The following is a 14,252-nucleotide window of genomic DNA, read 5'->3' as shown; positions in this document are numbered from 1 at the left end:
AAACAACATCCTTTGAAAGGCAACATAGTCGACCAGGCACAATCCAATCCGGAACACAGAAAAACAAAGTATACCCGGGTCTTAAGTTGGTTTGCTGATCTCCCAGCCTGACTAGCTAAAAAGTGCCCAAAACCCCTCTAAAACCAGTCAACTGACCAACTTGACCACTTGGTCTGCTGAGAAAAAACAAACAAACAAAATGCTTAAACCAGCCTAAAGGCCAATGTATACTTCAGTTGTCCGTGTTGCAGATCGCTCTGCGCACACCATTTAAGACAAGCCATCCGGGCGGGCGAGAGATAGGGCTGGCTGAATTAGCAGAGAGGACAGTGTCTGATTAATTGTGAGATGATTAAATGGACTAATTTGGCCTTTGGATTTCATTTGCTGAGAATAAGGAGTGATACACACACACACCTCAGTGAAATATGCACAGCTCAAATGCTGCATTAAAGCAGGTTGTATGTGTGTGTTAATGACAGCATTTCACAGTGGTTGAGAGCCTTAAATTACATACAATGATGGAGAAAAAAGAAAAGAAAAGAAAAGAGGCAAAGAGTGAATAATACACGTGGTGGTGTCATTCATGTAAGCTGTTTAATTACAGTTGCTAATGAAAGCAGCAGGGTCAACTACAGGAATGTAACACCGCAACATGTGGAGAGAAACTGTAATGATAATGAAAGGTTTTGTCATTCCAGGTGCGTCTGTTTAGCCATTATTGTGTGTGTTCTGTTTTCAACATATCTGCATTTGTGAATTATCAGTGTTCATATGCAACAATTGCACTTGAATTTCTGAACTGCTGCCAATCTGTGTGTGTGTGTGTGTGTGTGTGTGTGTGTGTGTGTGTGTGAATGAACAGATGGAGGGTAGGATTATTGATGCCACATTTTATTAGTCACGTTTTATGCAGCACATCACACACTCACACAAACACACAGTCTATACACTCCCAGATCTATATTGTGTGCATACACGTGTACACACTTAAGTTAATACACACACACTCAGCTAAAACTACAACAGACTAACTCAAGCACCATGTGCCTATATATTTGTGCATATAAAAACACCAAATTCCACTACTATGAAGTTCTGGACAAGTTATTATGCAAACAAACATGACCCTGAAAAATTGTTAATGCCCAGGGTGATCTATATAGTATCTATTTAATATGTATCCTTACAATTGTAGTTAACAAATCACTGCATTAGGCATTATTTAAAAAGTGGTATTTTTCAAAAAAAATCAGGGTTTATACAGGCATCACTAAATGAAAAGCCAGGACTTCCTTTCCAGCAACAATCCTTCACTTTCAAGGTTTTCATTTAAGTGAGAGAACTTCAAGCTACTGTATAATTCAGAGTTTCCAACTTGTATAACCAGTGGTGTGGACGATATTTAATAGTCAGAAACTCGTAATTCCGACATGAAGTAAAAGTAATTCCGACAATAACAAATGTAGAAAAGAGTTAATGCCCAGGAAAAGTAACGCTCCATGTATATGGTATGTGGAAGTGTACATTTTATTTTATAATTTGTTTGTCATTATTATTATTATTATTATCATCATCATCATCATCATCATCATCATCATCATCATCACATTATCACATATAGTACATTCTATCAATTAATATGATGTCTAGGGATGTAACGGTGTCACTGTTTCATGGTATACCAAGGTTTTAAAAAGAGACGGTTATCAAACCATTGACATTTATAATTCACAGTATTGCATTCACAGTGATACTTGATTTTTTTTTCTTAAGTCCAAGTAAAAGCACATTTGCTTATACTCAAACAGATGAAAACGTCAGTCATAGAGATGGTAGAAGCGTTTTAAGTGGCTAATTAAAAATATTTTCTTTACAAAGTACTTTATGCAATCAGTTTAATATTCTGTCCATCATAATATTATTTTTCTAACAAATTCTACGTTTCATAACACTCGTATTAAAAACATTCAGTCAGTGAACCGGATAATTAAGGTGCAGCACAGAGGTTTCAGATATCAGAAATATCCACATATAGACAGTCTCTAACATTAATGAATGACTAGAATAAAAAAGCCATACTGTTTTACTCACAGACTAAAAGCTGTTTATTTGTATACAGCATTTAACCTCTGTCAGTGCGACTTCTACAAAGATGCGACTTATCTGTGTTTTTTTTTCTGAACAATGCAATTTTGACCAGGTGCGAGTTATATTGAGGTGTGACATTATTTCCGGAAAATACGGTACATCATAAATAAATATTAAACTGCTAATAATTTTAGCAAGGTACCTACCGTGATACCGTAATACCGCTTTACTTTTTGTGAAGGTTATCATACCGTGAACATTTCATACCATTACATCCCTAATGATGTCATGAAGTTGCATATATTATAATGATGTGAGTTGTCACAGTTTTGAGTATTTACATTGAGTTTAAATTTATTTGTATAACAAGTGCCAAAATGGTACTCTCTCTTTAAGAATAGTGGCAGTTAAGAGTAGTCGCGTGGCACCATGCGGGGGTCGGATGTGTGAATGGTGAGCTTTGCGCAATTTCCTTGTTTTTAATTCTTTGTGTCTTAAACTGGTGAGTTTCGACACACCCTGCTACATAACTGTTCTAAGAAGTCAACATGTCAAAGAATTCAAAATCCTTGGGCTCTGGAGATATTAAAAGACACTTACGTGCTCAAGCTGATACCCCTGACAAGGCCGCAGACCAGGGACTCAGTTTGGATGGTGAGGTGGGAGAAACCCAGCAGCAACTGTCCAGCATGTCAGTGATGCTGACGAAGGTCGTAGCAGACCTGGAGGATCTTGCTGTAATACGTCGACCGATTATGGCCATGGAGGCGAAATTCTCTGAATTAGTTACAAGAATCAGGGACGTCGAGAAATGGATCGATTATCTCGAGTCATTGGAGAGGGAATTAGCTGCTAATCCGCTAGCGACCAAAGCAGATTTGCAGTGCGTTTGGGAAAAGTTGGAAGACCTTGAAAATCGTAATCGGCGAAACAACGTCCGAATTGTTGAAATTCCTAAGCATGAGGAAGGCCGAGATATGGTGAAATTCCTAGACGAACTCTTTCAGAGTCTGCTCGACATAACAGGCCATAAGCTGGAAATCAAGCGAGCTCACAGAGTCCTGGCTAGGAGATCCGCAGAAGGAGACAGGCCCGATCAATTCTGGCCAAATTTCTGAGATCATCCGATAAAAATCTCATGTTATACGAGGTAAGGAGTAAAGGAAGGCTTTCTTGGAAGAACCACAACATTTTCTTGTTCCCAGATTTGCGAATTCGACAAGAGAGATCGATTCAAGGAATGCAAGAACCTCTTACATCAACGGAACCCCAAATGAGCTTGATTCACTGAAAATACACTTGACCGTCCGAGGAAATGGGGTGCCTGTTTAGTTTCTTTTTGTGCTGGTTCTGCCTAGGGGCTGGAGTTTGTTTTGTGGAATAACACTCCTTAGGGACAGTTGTGGATGAATCTGCACGTGCCTTGTGTTTATGCCTCCTATTGGCTGGAGTTTGTTTTGTGGAATATTTTTTGCAGGACATTGGAACGATTAGGTCATCTGCTGCACTCATGAACAGCCAGCTCACTGAACATTTGTTTTTTGTGCTGGCTCCGCTAGCGGCTAGAGCTCGTTTTGTGGAGGAACACACCTTCAGGACAGTTTTCTGAATGAATCTACATGTTCTTTGTGTTTATTCTGCCTATTGGCTGGAGTTTGTTTTATAGATTATTTTCTGTTATGTAATTCTGTCTCATAAAATTTGTATAGAAACACCGGACTTCAGCAATCCGACCGCAAATTTGTCACGGGGACTCTCGTAGGTGTACATGGACTGTTTGAGTTTAGAGGGATGGAAGCCAGTTGGCGCTGTCGTGCGCGGGGTTAATGCGTACAATTTTCTTTTTCTGTTTTTTTTTTTTTTTATGTTCTAAAGTTCGGGGTTTGACTGTTGCACTAATGTTTGAATGTGGTCTTTATAATTTTATTTTTGACACACAATCTATTTTTTCTCATATGTCAAAATGTCAGATGTTAATATGAGTGGATTATCTCTCTCCACGTGGAATGTAAATGGGTTGGGGCACCCCATAAAGAGAAGGAAGGTTATTTCTTTTCTTAAACCAAAGAAATTTGATATAGTGTTTCTTGAAGAAACGCATTTTTCCCCGCAGGAAGCTGAAAAATTTGGGAAGATATGGGGTGGACATACTTTCTTTAGTGCTGGCTCGAGTTAGAGCAGGGGAGTCATTACATTGATAGGTAAACATCTACAGTTCAAATGTCTTTATTAAAGATAAATTAGGAAGAGTCATTATTGTTTTAGCAGAAATTCAGGGGCAAAGGTTGATTTTGGCTAATATTTACGCACCTAACGCTGATGATCAGGGCTTTTTTATAGATCTTGAAGGGATGTTGCAAGCCACTGGCACCCCTCATGATATAATATTGGGAGGAGATTTTAATCTTTTGATGGATTCAGTGCTTGATTATAGTGAAGCAAAAGTGTGCAAACCCCCTAGAGCAACACTGACACTTCACAGGATGTGTAAAAATCTTGGTCTTACAGATAATTGGCAACTTTTGAACCCATCTGGTAGGGACTATACATTTTTTTCATCAGTCCATAAGATTTATTCTAGAACAGATTTTTTTTTATATCCAAGTCCCTCATTTCATCTGTTGTTGATTGCTCAATTGGAAACATTTTAGTCTCAGAGCACGCCCTGATGAGTTCAGAGGTGTTGCCACATATGGAGAAAAACAAATAATATAGTTGCCGCTTTAATGTATCCCTTTTGCAAAATCCTGAATTCCAACAAATGTTAAAGGCTGAAATCAATGTTTATATGGAGACCAAACAGGTCTTCAGTATCCTTTGTGGCCGTGGCTTGGGAGGCACTTAAGGTGGTTCTTAGGGGTCGGATTATACAGTATGCCTCATTCATCAAAAAATCCAAAGCAAGAGAACTCGTGGAGTTGGAAGGGAATATTAAAAGTGCCGAGGCAGAGCTGAAGCGCCGAATGTCATCTGATGGCCTCAGAGAATTGACCCGATTGAAATACAGATATAATACAATTTTATCGTTTAAGGTGGAGTTTTGGTTATTCAGGGCAAGACAGTCATATTTTGAGTCGTGGGACAAAGAAGGGAAGATTTTGGCTAGATTTTTTCTTCCATTCCCTCAGTGAAAACTGCTAGTGGTGAAATATTTAACTCAGCTATTGATATTAATAATGCTTTTAAAGAATTCTATCTTGATCTCTATAGTTCCATGTCTTCGTCTACTGATGTAGATATTAGGAATTTTTTTGGAACCATTAGAACTCACTAAACTGACGACTGAGCAAAAAATTATCTTGATTCTGAGATAACCTTGGAGGAGCTTGGCGAGGTAATTAAGGCCTTGCCTACAGGCAAGGCTCCGGGGCCAGATGGCTTTGCCGCTGAATTTTTTAAAGCTTATGCTACAGAATTGGCTCCACTTTTATTCGAAGTTTATACAGAATCATTAAAGAATGTAAAGCTTCCGTCAACCACGACACAAGCCCAGATCAGTCTGATTCTTAAGAAGGACAAAGATCCAAGCGAGTGTAAGAGTTACCGTCCAATTTCCCTGATCCAGCTAGACTTTAAAATATTGTCAAAAATTTTGGCTAACCGATTAAGTTATGACATCTCTTATACATATAGATCAGGTGGGGTTTATTCGGGGCCGCAGCTCTTCTGATAACATCAGGCGTCTCATCAATATCATGTGGTCTGTGGCGAATGATCAGACTCCGGTCGCTGCCATCTCACTTGACGCCGAAAAGGCGTTTGATATGGTAGAATGGGGTTATCTTTTAAAGATTTTGGAAATATATGGGTTCGGGAACACTTTTATTGGGTGGATTAAGTTACTTTATAGACACCCGATAGCAGCGGTACAAACAAATGGATTAATTCAGATTATTTTACTCTGGACAGGGGCACCTGGCAGGGTTTGCCCTCTTTCCTCATTATTGTTCTGTCTTGCCCTGGAACCATTAGCAGCCACGATAAGAAAGGAAGATGGTTTTCCAGGGGTGGTAGCGGGAGGAATGACGCATAAGCTTTTGCTTTACGCAGATGATATTTTATTATTCGTCTCCGACCCCACTAAATCTATGCCTTCCCTTCAGAGAATTATTAATTCCTTTTCTAAGTTCTCAGGATACAGAGTCAATTGGTCTAGATCCGAAGCTTTGGCTCTGACAGCGTACCGCCCAGTAATGGGTTTTCAGCCGTGCACCTTCCAGTGGCCAATCAGGGCATTAAGTAGTTGGGTATTTTATTCCCAGAAAATTTGTGTGATTTAGTTTAATTTTGACCCCTTAATAAAACTGTTTGAGCGATGTGGACAGGTGGGCTTCAATACATTTATCTATGATTGGGAAGGTTAATGTTATTAAAAAAAATTGTATTCCAAAATTCAACTACCTGCTACAGTCTCTACCTGTAGATGTCCACCTCTCTTATTTCAAGCAATATGATAGCATAGCAAAGTCCTTCATTTGGAATGGTAAACATCCCAGATTACTTTTCAACAAATTACATAGGCCGATTGACAAAGGTGGGCTAGGCCTACACAAGATTTTGTTTTATTATTATGCATTCAGTCTCAGACATATGGCTTATTGGTCATTTCCACCTGAGAGAGCCCCTCCCTGGTTTTGAACTGAACAGGAAGTTCTTGCCCCTATTTTGCCATTACAAAGCCTTTCTATTAAACTAACCGGAGAAGTTAAGTCACACCCCGTTATCTTGCATTTGCACGCGGTATGGACAAGTGTCCAGAGTGTTTAATTCGGACATTTATTTAAATGTTGCTCAAGCATATGGATGAACCCAAAATTATGTATTAATAAGTCCCCTTTCTGTTGGTCAGAGTGGATTGTGAGGGAGGTTAATACACTCGGTGACCTATATGAGAGTGGAGTGTTGAGATTTTTTTTAAATTTGGTTCAACATTTTAGGATTCCCAGATCTCAGTTCTTTAGGTATTTACAGCTGCACCATCTGCTCCGTACTATTTTTGGGAGTAGTATACACCCCCCTAAAGTGGCAGATACTCTGGAAGTGGTGATTACTGCCTTTGGAAAAGGTCATGAGGCATCAGTGTATTATTCCCTATTAATTCAGTGTCTGGGGGACGGAGCTTCAACTTCTCTCAAGAGATTATGGGAGAAAGATTTAAATCTGGATTGGAGGAGGGAGTGTGGGCTTGGATTCTAAAAACATCAAGTCTACATCTAGAGATACAAGGGTGCGTCTGATGCAATTTAAGATTTTACACTGATTCTATTAGACCCCCTCTAGATTGTATAGACTTGGTCTCAAAGACACACCCACCTGCTGGCGATGCCAATCAGAAGACGGGAACACAACTCTTTTGTGGTGTGTTAAGATTCAAGAATTTTGGTTAAGGGTTCAGAATTTTATTTGTGATGTGTTGGGTGCTCGGGTTTCATTTTGCCCCATGGCTCTGTGTTCTAGGCGATGGGACGGTAATTGATTGTAGAGGATGGGTTCATGAAGAGTTGGGTCCATGAAGAGCTGGGTCCTGGTTGGTGTCATGATCAGAAGGCAGGTCATCCTTAGGGGATGGAAGTCAGCCGGAGCACCCTCGTTTCAGAAATGGTGAACGGAGTTGGTTAGGGTGGCGGCTTTTGAGGGGATGATATGTAAAAGGCTGAGCAACATGGGTCTATTTAAAAAATGGGGTCGATATTTGGATTTTTTGGAGGGCTCTTGGGGGAGACGGTGGAGGGAGATGGGCAATGTTGAATGTGTGTGTGCATTCTTATTATTTTTTTTCTTCTGAATACTTTGTTGATTTATTGTTTATTTGTGTTTCATTGTTGGTTTGCTGTCAGGCCACTGGGAATGTTCGGAGGGAAGGGTTTAGGTTCATGTAGTTTGATTCTGTGTTTCATGTTATATTTGTTTGATCTGTCATTGGAATCAATAAAATTGTTAATAAAAAAAAAAAAAAAAAATTGGCCCGGTTGCTAGGGAGGGTAGAGTCACATGGGGTAACCTCCTCGTGGTCGCGATTAGTGGTTCTCGCTCTCAATGGGGCGCGTGGAAAGTTGTGCATTGATCATGGAGAGTAGCATGAGCCTCCACATACTGGGAGTCTCCGCTGTGTCATGCACAATGAGTCACGTGATAAGATGCGCAGATTGACTGTCTCAGAAGCAGAGGCAACTGAGACTTGTCCTCCGCCACCCGGATTGAGGTGAGTACCACTACCAATTGTACCAGAGTGTTCGTTTAGAGAGAATGAATGTGACTGGACAATAGGAGAGAGAGCAAGGCCTGTGATTGGTTAGTTTTTTTATGATGCAGTGAGACTCGTACCTGTCTTTACTTGCGGGTCTCTGCTGTTGTAGTTGTTGGTTTTTTAGAGTTTTCTTTTTCTTGTTAGAGTCTGATTCGCTGGAGGTCTTCTCTGATTGGCTAGAACTCTTGTTTGAATCTTCGCTGTTTGCCTCACTCTCAGATTCACTTCCTGATTCTGTTCATACACACACACACACACACACGCACCTTCAAAATTGAAAATTCTTGGAACACAAAAGGAGATGTTAGGCAGAATGACAGCCTCAGTCACCATTCACATTTATTAGGTTTGGAACGACATCAGGGTGAAAAAAAAATAATCATAGAAGTTTCATTTTATGGGCTATACCTTTGGAATTTTTAGACCAAAAAGGCATTAATTTACTGAAACATTCTCATAAAACAAGGCACACAGATACCAAAAAAGTAAATGAAAAACTAATGTATCACAAAAAATTCCTTAATAATACTTTACCTTCACTGCTGCTGCTGCTACTGTCCTCACTACTGCTACCCTCCTCCTCTTCCTCCTCTTCAGAATCAGAGTAGAACTTCTCTTTTGATTTGGCAGATTTGGCTTTACTGAGTGCTGGTCCACCAGTCTCCTTTACCTGCTGCAACATTGAGGAAATTAAATCATCATTACCCTTAGACTGATCTGTACTCTGAAGCCATTATATTTTTTATAGATTGAAGTTTTATGAGGATTATCTGTGATAAAACAAGAAAAATACAATAACAGAAAAAGGAGGCTTACCGGTTCGAAAACCTCCACATTTCTCACTGAATGGTCGGGAGCGACAGCCGGCCAATCAGAGAGCTCCAGGTACCCAGTGGCCTGTGTATTGAGAGTATGAGACAGCGTGCCGAGCTGAAAACGATCCCGATCTGAGAGAGAAACAAAGGATGGAAAGGATAAGAAAAATATAATATGGTCTTCATCTTGGTAGAATCATTTTATCAGATAGTCTCTTCCTGTCCAAGTGGTCTGTTCTTGGCTAGAAAAAGCTGCAATATGGACCAGACCTTGAGCCTTAAGTCAAAAGTCTGGCTCTGTAAGACTAAATACATTGAGGGCTGCTAGTTTTGAGGGCTTCCTTTGTTCTTTAATAGACCTGCTGGGTAATTGGCATTACACTGAAAAAGACCAGTCTTGCCAAGCTACCTTGGAAGAACGAAATCAGAAGGACAGGAGGATGTAGAACGCATCTATTGTGAGCTTTGAGATGTGCTGAGGCCTTCTTGTTGTGCAATTAACCGTCACAGCACATTTGAATGTAGTGTGAGAACTACTGCCATTATGTTTGGCACTACAAAAGAGAAACTGTTTTGAAAGTGCCACAGTGTTTACAATTTTCAGCTGTGTCAACCAACAAATGGCTTACTAATAGTTGTCTCTACATATTTTAACATAAACATTTATATTTTATTTTTTATTTATACAAAAAAACAAAAAACAAAAAAAAAAGAAATCTCAAAAATACTCAAACAAAAGGACCAATGTTTTGAAAGTGCCAGTTTTTAAAATATTTGGCTGAATCAACCTAAGAATGGCTTACTACTAGTTGTCACTACATATTTTAACATAAAAAAAAATAAATAAAAAAATCTATTTTATTTTTACAACAACAACAAAAATCTCCAAAGTTATGTTGGACTGCTCAAACAAAAGGAGCAATGTTGCAATACAAAGTCCCACAGTGTATACAATTTTAAGCTGAATCAACCTACAAATGGCTTACTTATAGCTGTCTCTGCATATTTTAACATAGAAAAATGCTATTTTATTTTTACGAAAAATACGTTTAATAAGTAGTTTTCATCTTTTAGTTTAAGTATCCAATAATTACCCGACTCCGATTACAGAGTTCAAGACAGGACAGAGTAATAGAGCGAGAGACAGACGGAGAAAGAGAGGGGAATGGTTGATTTGAGATAAGCCCTTTGTATTATCAGTAGATTATCAGCATGCTGGTACAGACTATTGATGAGTTCTTTAGGTGAAGACCTCATAGAGCCAAATAAAGTGACTGTCAGTTCACCTTCATCACAGAGATCAGCTTATACGTCTCAAATGTGACTTTAAAAACACACAAAAATGTGTCTCTTTAAGTTCCATTATGGAGATACATTATCAGCCTTTACAAACTTTATTACCCCCTATTAAGAGTGGGACACGCTTTACCAAGCACTGAGAATGATACTCAGCACAACAAAATTACCCCCGACGACAGCCGGCATCAATCATACGCCGCACATCCTCTGCGCTTCACCAAAATCCATCCATCCATCCATGCATCTACAGGAGTAAATGAGTAACACCCTTTTCCTGCTTGTAAGCATAATTACTCAGTTTAATTGCAGGTGAAGTACGTGAACGTAAAGGAGCAGTAAATGAACGTATGGGCGTGTGCGGTCGGACAGGGCTGCCGGATTTGATTCGCATCAGATTGCAGTTATCAAATTACCTCAAAATCCAACAATTCAATTCTGTATGGAAAAGCATAGCCTCTAGATTCACGCCGCTAATCCGCAAAAAAACTCGGGCTTCGGGGTGGGAAAATAACTGTGGCTTTGTGCTGTTTGATGCACTCGGTTTCAGTGTTTCTCTGTGCTGTATTGATATTTATGGGTTAACGTTGCTGTCATGGCTCGGAAGGCAGAATTCCCATGACGGTGTTGTGTTTTTCAGTTTATAGTGCTAGTTCTGGCACCCTGCTGGAATGGAATGATGTGATTAAATAGAGGAACGAGGGAGAAGAGTGAAAGAAATCAATGTCAGCAGAACTTCTTAAAGATGTGGCTGTGTAATTTGGAATCAGAGCATGACGCCATACCAATTCCATTAGATTTTTTATTTTAACTATGACAACTGTTTTATCAGGAACTAAAGCTTTTACGTTTACTTGAGTGATATGGCCTAGAGGTTAATGGTCTGGGAGGGTAGCTGAAAGGTGGTAAGTTCGAACCCTGTCTGAGATGGTTTGAGCATTTGTAGTTACTTTTGTTTGTCTGTAGGTGATTTAACACCATAAAAATTCCATGGTTATTTTCATGTTGAAATACAATACAGTAAAAGGTATAGTGATTAAAAACCTATTTTAAAGATTTTTAACATCTATATGTGCTAAAAACATTTAAAACTCATTCAGGACTGTCTTTGTTAAAAATAATTTGCAAAAGTTTCCATTTATGTTTTTTTTCTTTCTCAATTTTATGTTAATGCATAAAAATTGCCATAAACAGACATGACAGCTGTGAAAATGGCCCTATATGCAGGGCACCCGATAAGGGGGACAATTGGACCTTTTGTCCTGGGCCCAGGCTTGAGGGGGGCCCGGAGTTTAGAGGGGGTCCACAGGAAGGCTATTCCATATTGTAGAGTGCACCTAAATGTGTTTAGCGTGAGACGCAGATATAAACATGGAGACAGCATGCAACCCCACGTTGATGGGATAACTGGGCCAATTTTTTAACGTTTAAGTACTCACTGGCTGTGTCAGAAATCGTTCACTCGTTCACTCATTCACCATTTCCTATATAGTGAATGGCAGTGAGTGCTCTATATCAGCAAGGAGTGAATGAAATGAGTGAGTGAATTCGGACACTGACGTATACACAGAGCGAGGGAAAGAGTGATGGAGCTGACGTGTGGCATAATAGCTAAACACAGTCTCACCTTGTTTTGAGTGAACCCTTGGTATTTCTAACTGTCTTGATCCTAATGATCTGAGAGGTCTGTTAGGTTTATATTCAACAAGCATATATACAGTGTATTTAGGTCCTAGGCCATTGAGTGATTTATAATCAGAATGAGCTTTATGGCCAAGTATGTGCACATATACAAGGAATCTGTCTTGGTGACAGAAGCTTCCAGTGCACAAACAATACAACAAGACAGAGATATTAAAATATAGAATAAAAGTAAAAAGCGAATAGAAAGTATACAGTTGAAGTCAGAAATCTGCATACATCTTAGCCAAATACATTTAAACTCAGTTTTTAACAATTCCTGACATTTAATCGTAAAAAACATTCCCCGTCTTAGGTCAGTTAGGATCACTATTTTAAGAATGTGAAATGTCTGGGCCTGGGTAGCTTAGCGAGTATTGACGCTGACTATCACCCCTGGAGTCGCGAGTTCGAATCCAGGGCGTGCTGAGTGACTCCAGCCAGGTCTCCTAAGCAACCAAATTGGCCCAGTTGCTAGAGTCACATGGGGAATCTCCTCGTAGTCGATATAATGTGTGGTTCTCGCTCTTGGTGGGGCACATGGTGAGTTGTGCGTGGATGCCACGGAGAACAGCATGGGCCTCCACATGCACTACGTCTCTGTGGTAATGCACTCAACAAGCCATGTGATAAGATGCGTGGATTGACGGTCTCAGACATGGAGGCAACTGAGATTCATCCTCTGCCACCTGGATTGAGGCGAGTCACTACGCCATCACAAGGACTTGGAGCGCATTGGATATTGGGTATTCCAAATTGGGGAGAAAAGGGGAGAAAAAAAAAAAGAATGTGAAATGTCAGAATAATAGTAGAGAGAATGATTTATTTCAGCTTTTATTTCTTTCATCACGTTCCCAGTGGGTTAGAAGTTAACATACACTTTGTTAGTATTTGGTAGCATTGCCTTTAAATTGTTTAACCTGGACCTAACGTTTTGGGTAGCCTTCCACAAGCTTCTCACAATAAGTTGCTGGAATTTTGTACCATTTCTCTAGACAGAACTGGTGAAACTGAGGCTTTTGTAGTCTTCTGATGTCTGATTTCGTAGCTGAACCAAACCAGACAGTTATTGAGGACAGACTCAGTGACTGCTAATAGAACTGTATTATCGGCACCTGTGCCAGGTTGAACTTCCTTAACTGGCGAAGGAAGTGCAACCTCTGCTGGGCCTTTTGAGTCAATGTGGGTCTCCCTCTTCAGGTCCTGTGAGATGGCAGAGCCCAGGAACCAGAATGACTCCACTGCTGCCACAGTGCTGTTCAGAATGGTGAGCAGGGTCAATATTGGGGTGTTCCTCCTGAAGTCCACAATCATCTCCACTCTTTTGAGTGTGTTCAGCTCCAGGTTGTTTTGACTGCACCAGACAGCCAGCTGTTTAACCTCTCTTCTGTATGCAGACTCGTCGTCATCTTGGACGAGGCCGATGACAGTAGCATCATCTGCAAACTTCAGGAGCTTGACAGAGGGGTCATTGGTGGTGGAGTCGTTGGTGTACAGGGAGAAGAGTGGTGGGGAGAGCACACATCCTTGGGGGGCACCAGTGCTGATCATACAGGTGCTGGAAGTGAATTTCCCCAGTCTCACTAGCTGCCACCTGTCTGTCAGAAACTGGTGATTCACTGACAGATAGAGGTGGGAACAGAGAGTTGGGTTAATTTAGTCCGGAGAATAGCTGTGATGATGGTGTTGAAAGCCGAACTGAAGTCCACAAAAAAGATCCTTGCATATGCGCCTGGTCTGTCCAGATGTTGCAGGATATGACGCAATCCCATGTTGACTGCATCATCCACAAACCTGTTTGCTTGATAAGCAAATTGAAGGGGATCCAGAAAGGGTCCAGTGTTGTCCTTCAGGTGGGCCAACACCAGCCTCTCAAATGATTTCATGACCACAGACGTCAGAGTGACGGGTCTGTAGTCATTAAGTCCTGCGATATTGAGTTTCTTTGGGACAGGGATGATGGTGGAGCATTTGAAGCAGCTGGGAACTTCACAGTGCTCCAGTGATGTGTTGAGGATCTGTGTGAAGATGGGGGCCAGCTGGTTGGCACATGCTTTAGGCAAGTGGTTGAAACACCGTCTGGGCCCTGTGCTTTCCTTGTCTTTTGTTTCTGGAAGACCCGG

At 40.5% G+C, this 14,252-nt stretch overlaps 2 protein-coding genes across 4 annotated transcripts in view; one reads left to right on the top strand and one right to left on the bottom strand.

Moving 5' to 3' along the window:
- LOC127428634 (AP-3 complex subunit beta-1-like) overlaps positions 1-14,252 on the bottom strand; it is a 112,284-nt gene that overhangs the window by 52,344 nt on the left and 45,688 nt on the right. For 2 of the 3 annotated variants that reach the window (XM_051677102.1, XM_051677104.1), the window contains exons 17-19: positions 9,155-9,285; positions 8,873-9,011; positions 8,416-8,572 (exon numbers count right to left, since the gene is read on the bottom strand). In XM_051677102.1, the coding sequence (XP_051533062.1) occupies positions 8,416-8,572; positions 8,873-9,011; positions 9,155-9,285 (427 nt within the window). The remainder of the gene's footprint in view (positions 1-8,415; positions 8,573-8,872; positions 9,012-9,154; positions 9,286-14,252) is intronic. The other variant, XM_051677103.1, reaches the window with a different exon arrangement.
- LOC127428638 (uncharacterized) overlaps positions 1-14,252 on the top strand; it is a 96,513-nt gene that overhangs the window by 55,563 nt on the left and 26,698 nt on the right. The window lies entirely within an intron of this gene.

The sequence above is a fragment of the Myxocyprinus asiaticus genome, chromosome 38, assembly GCF_019703515.2.
Source record: "Myxocyprinus asiaticus isolate MX2 ecotype Aquarium Trade chromosome 38, UBuf_Myxa_2, whole genome shotgun sequence".
NCBI classification, from domain to species: domain Eukaryota; kingdom Metazoa; phylum Chordata; class Actinopteri; order Cypriniformes; family Catostomidae; genus Myxocyprinus; species Myxocyprinus asiaticus.
Note: the sequence above shows the minus strand (reverse complement) of the source record. Positions and strands in the feature narration are given on the sequence as shown.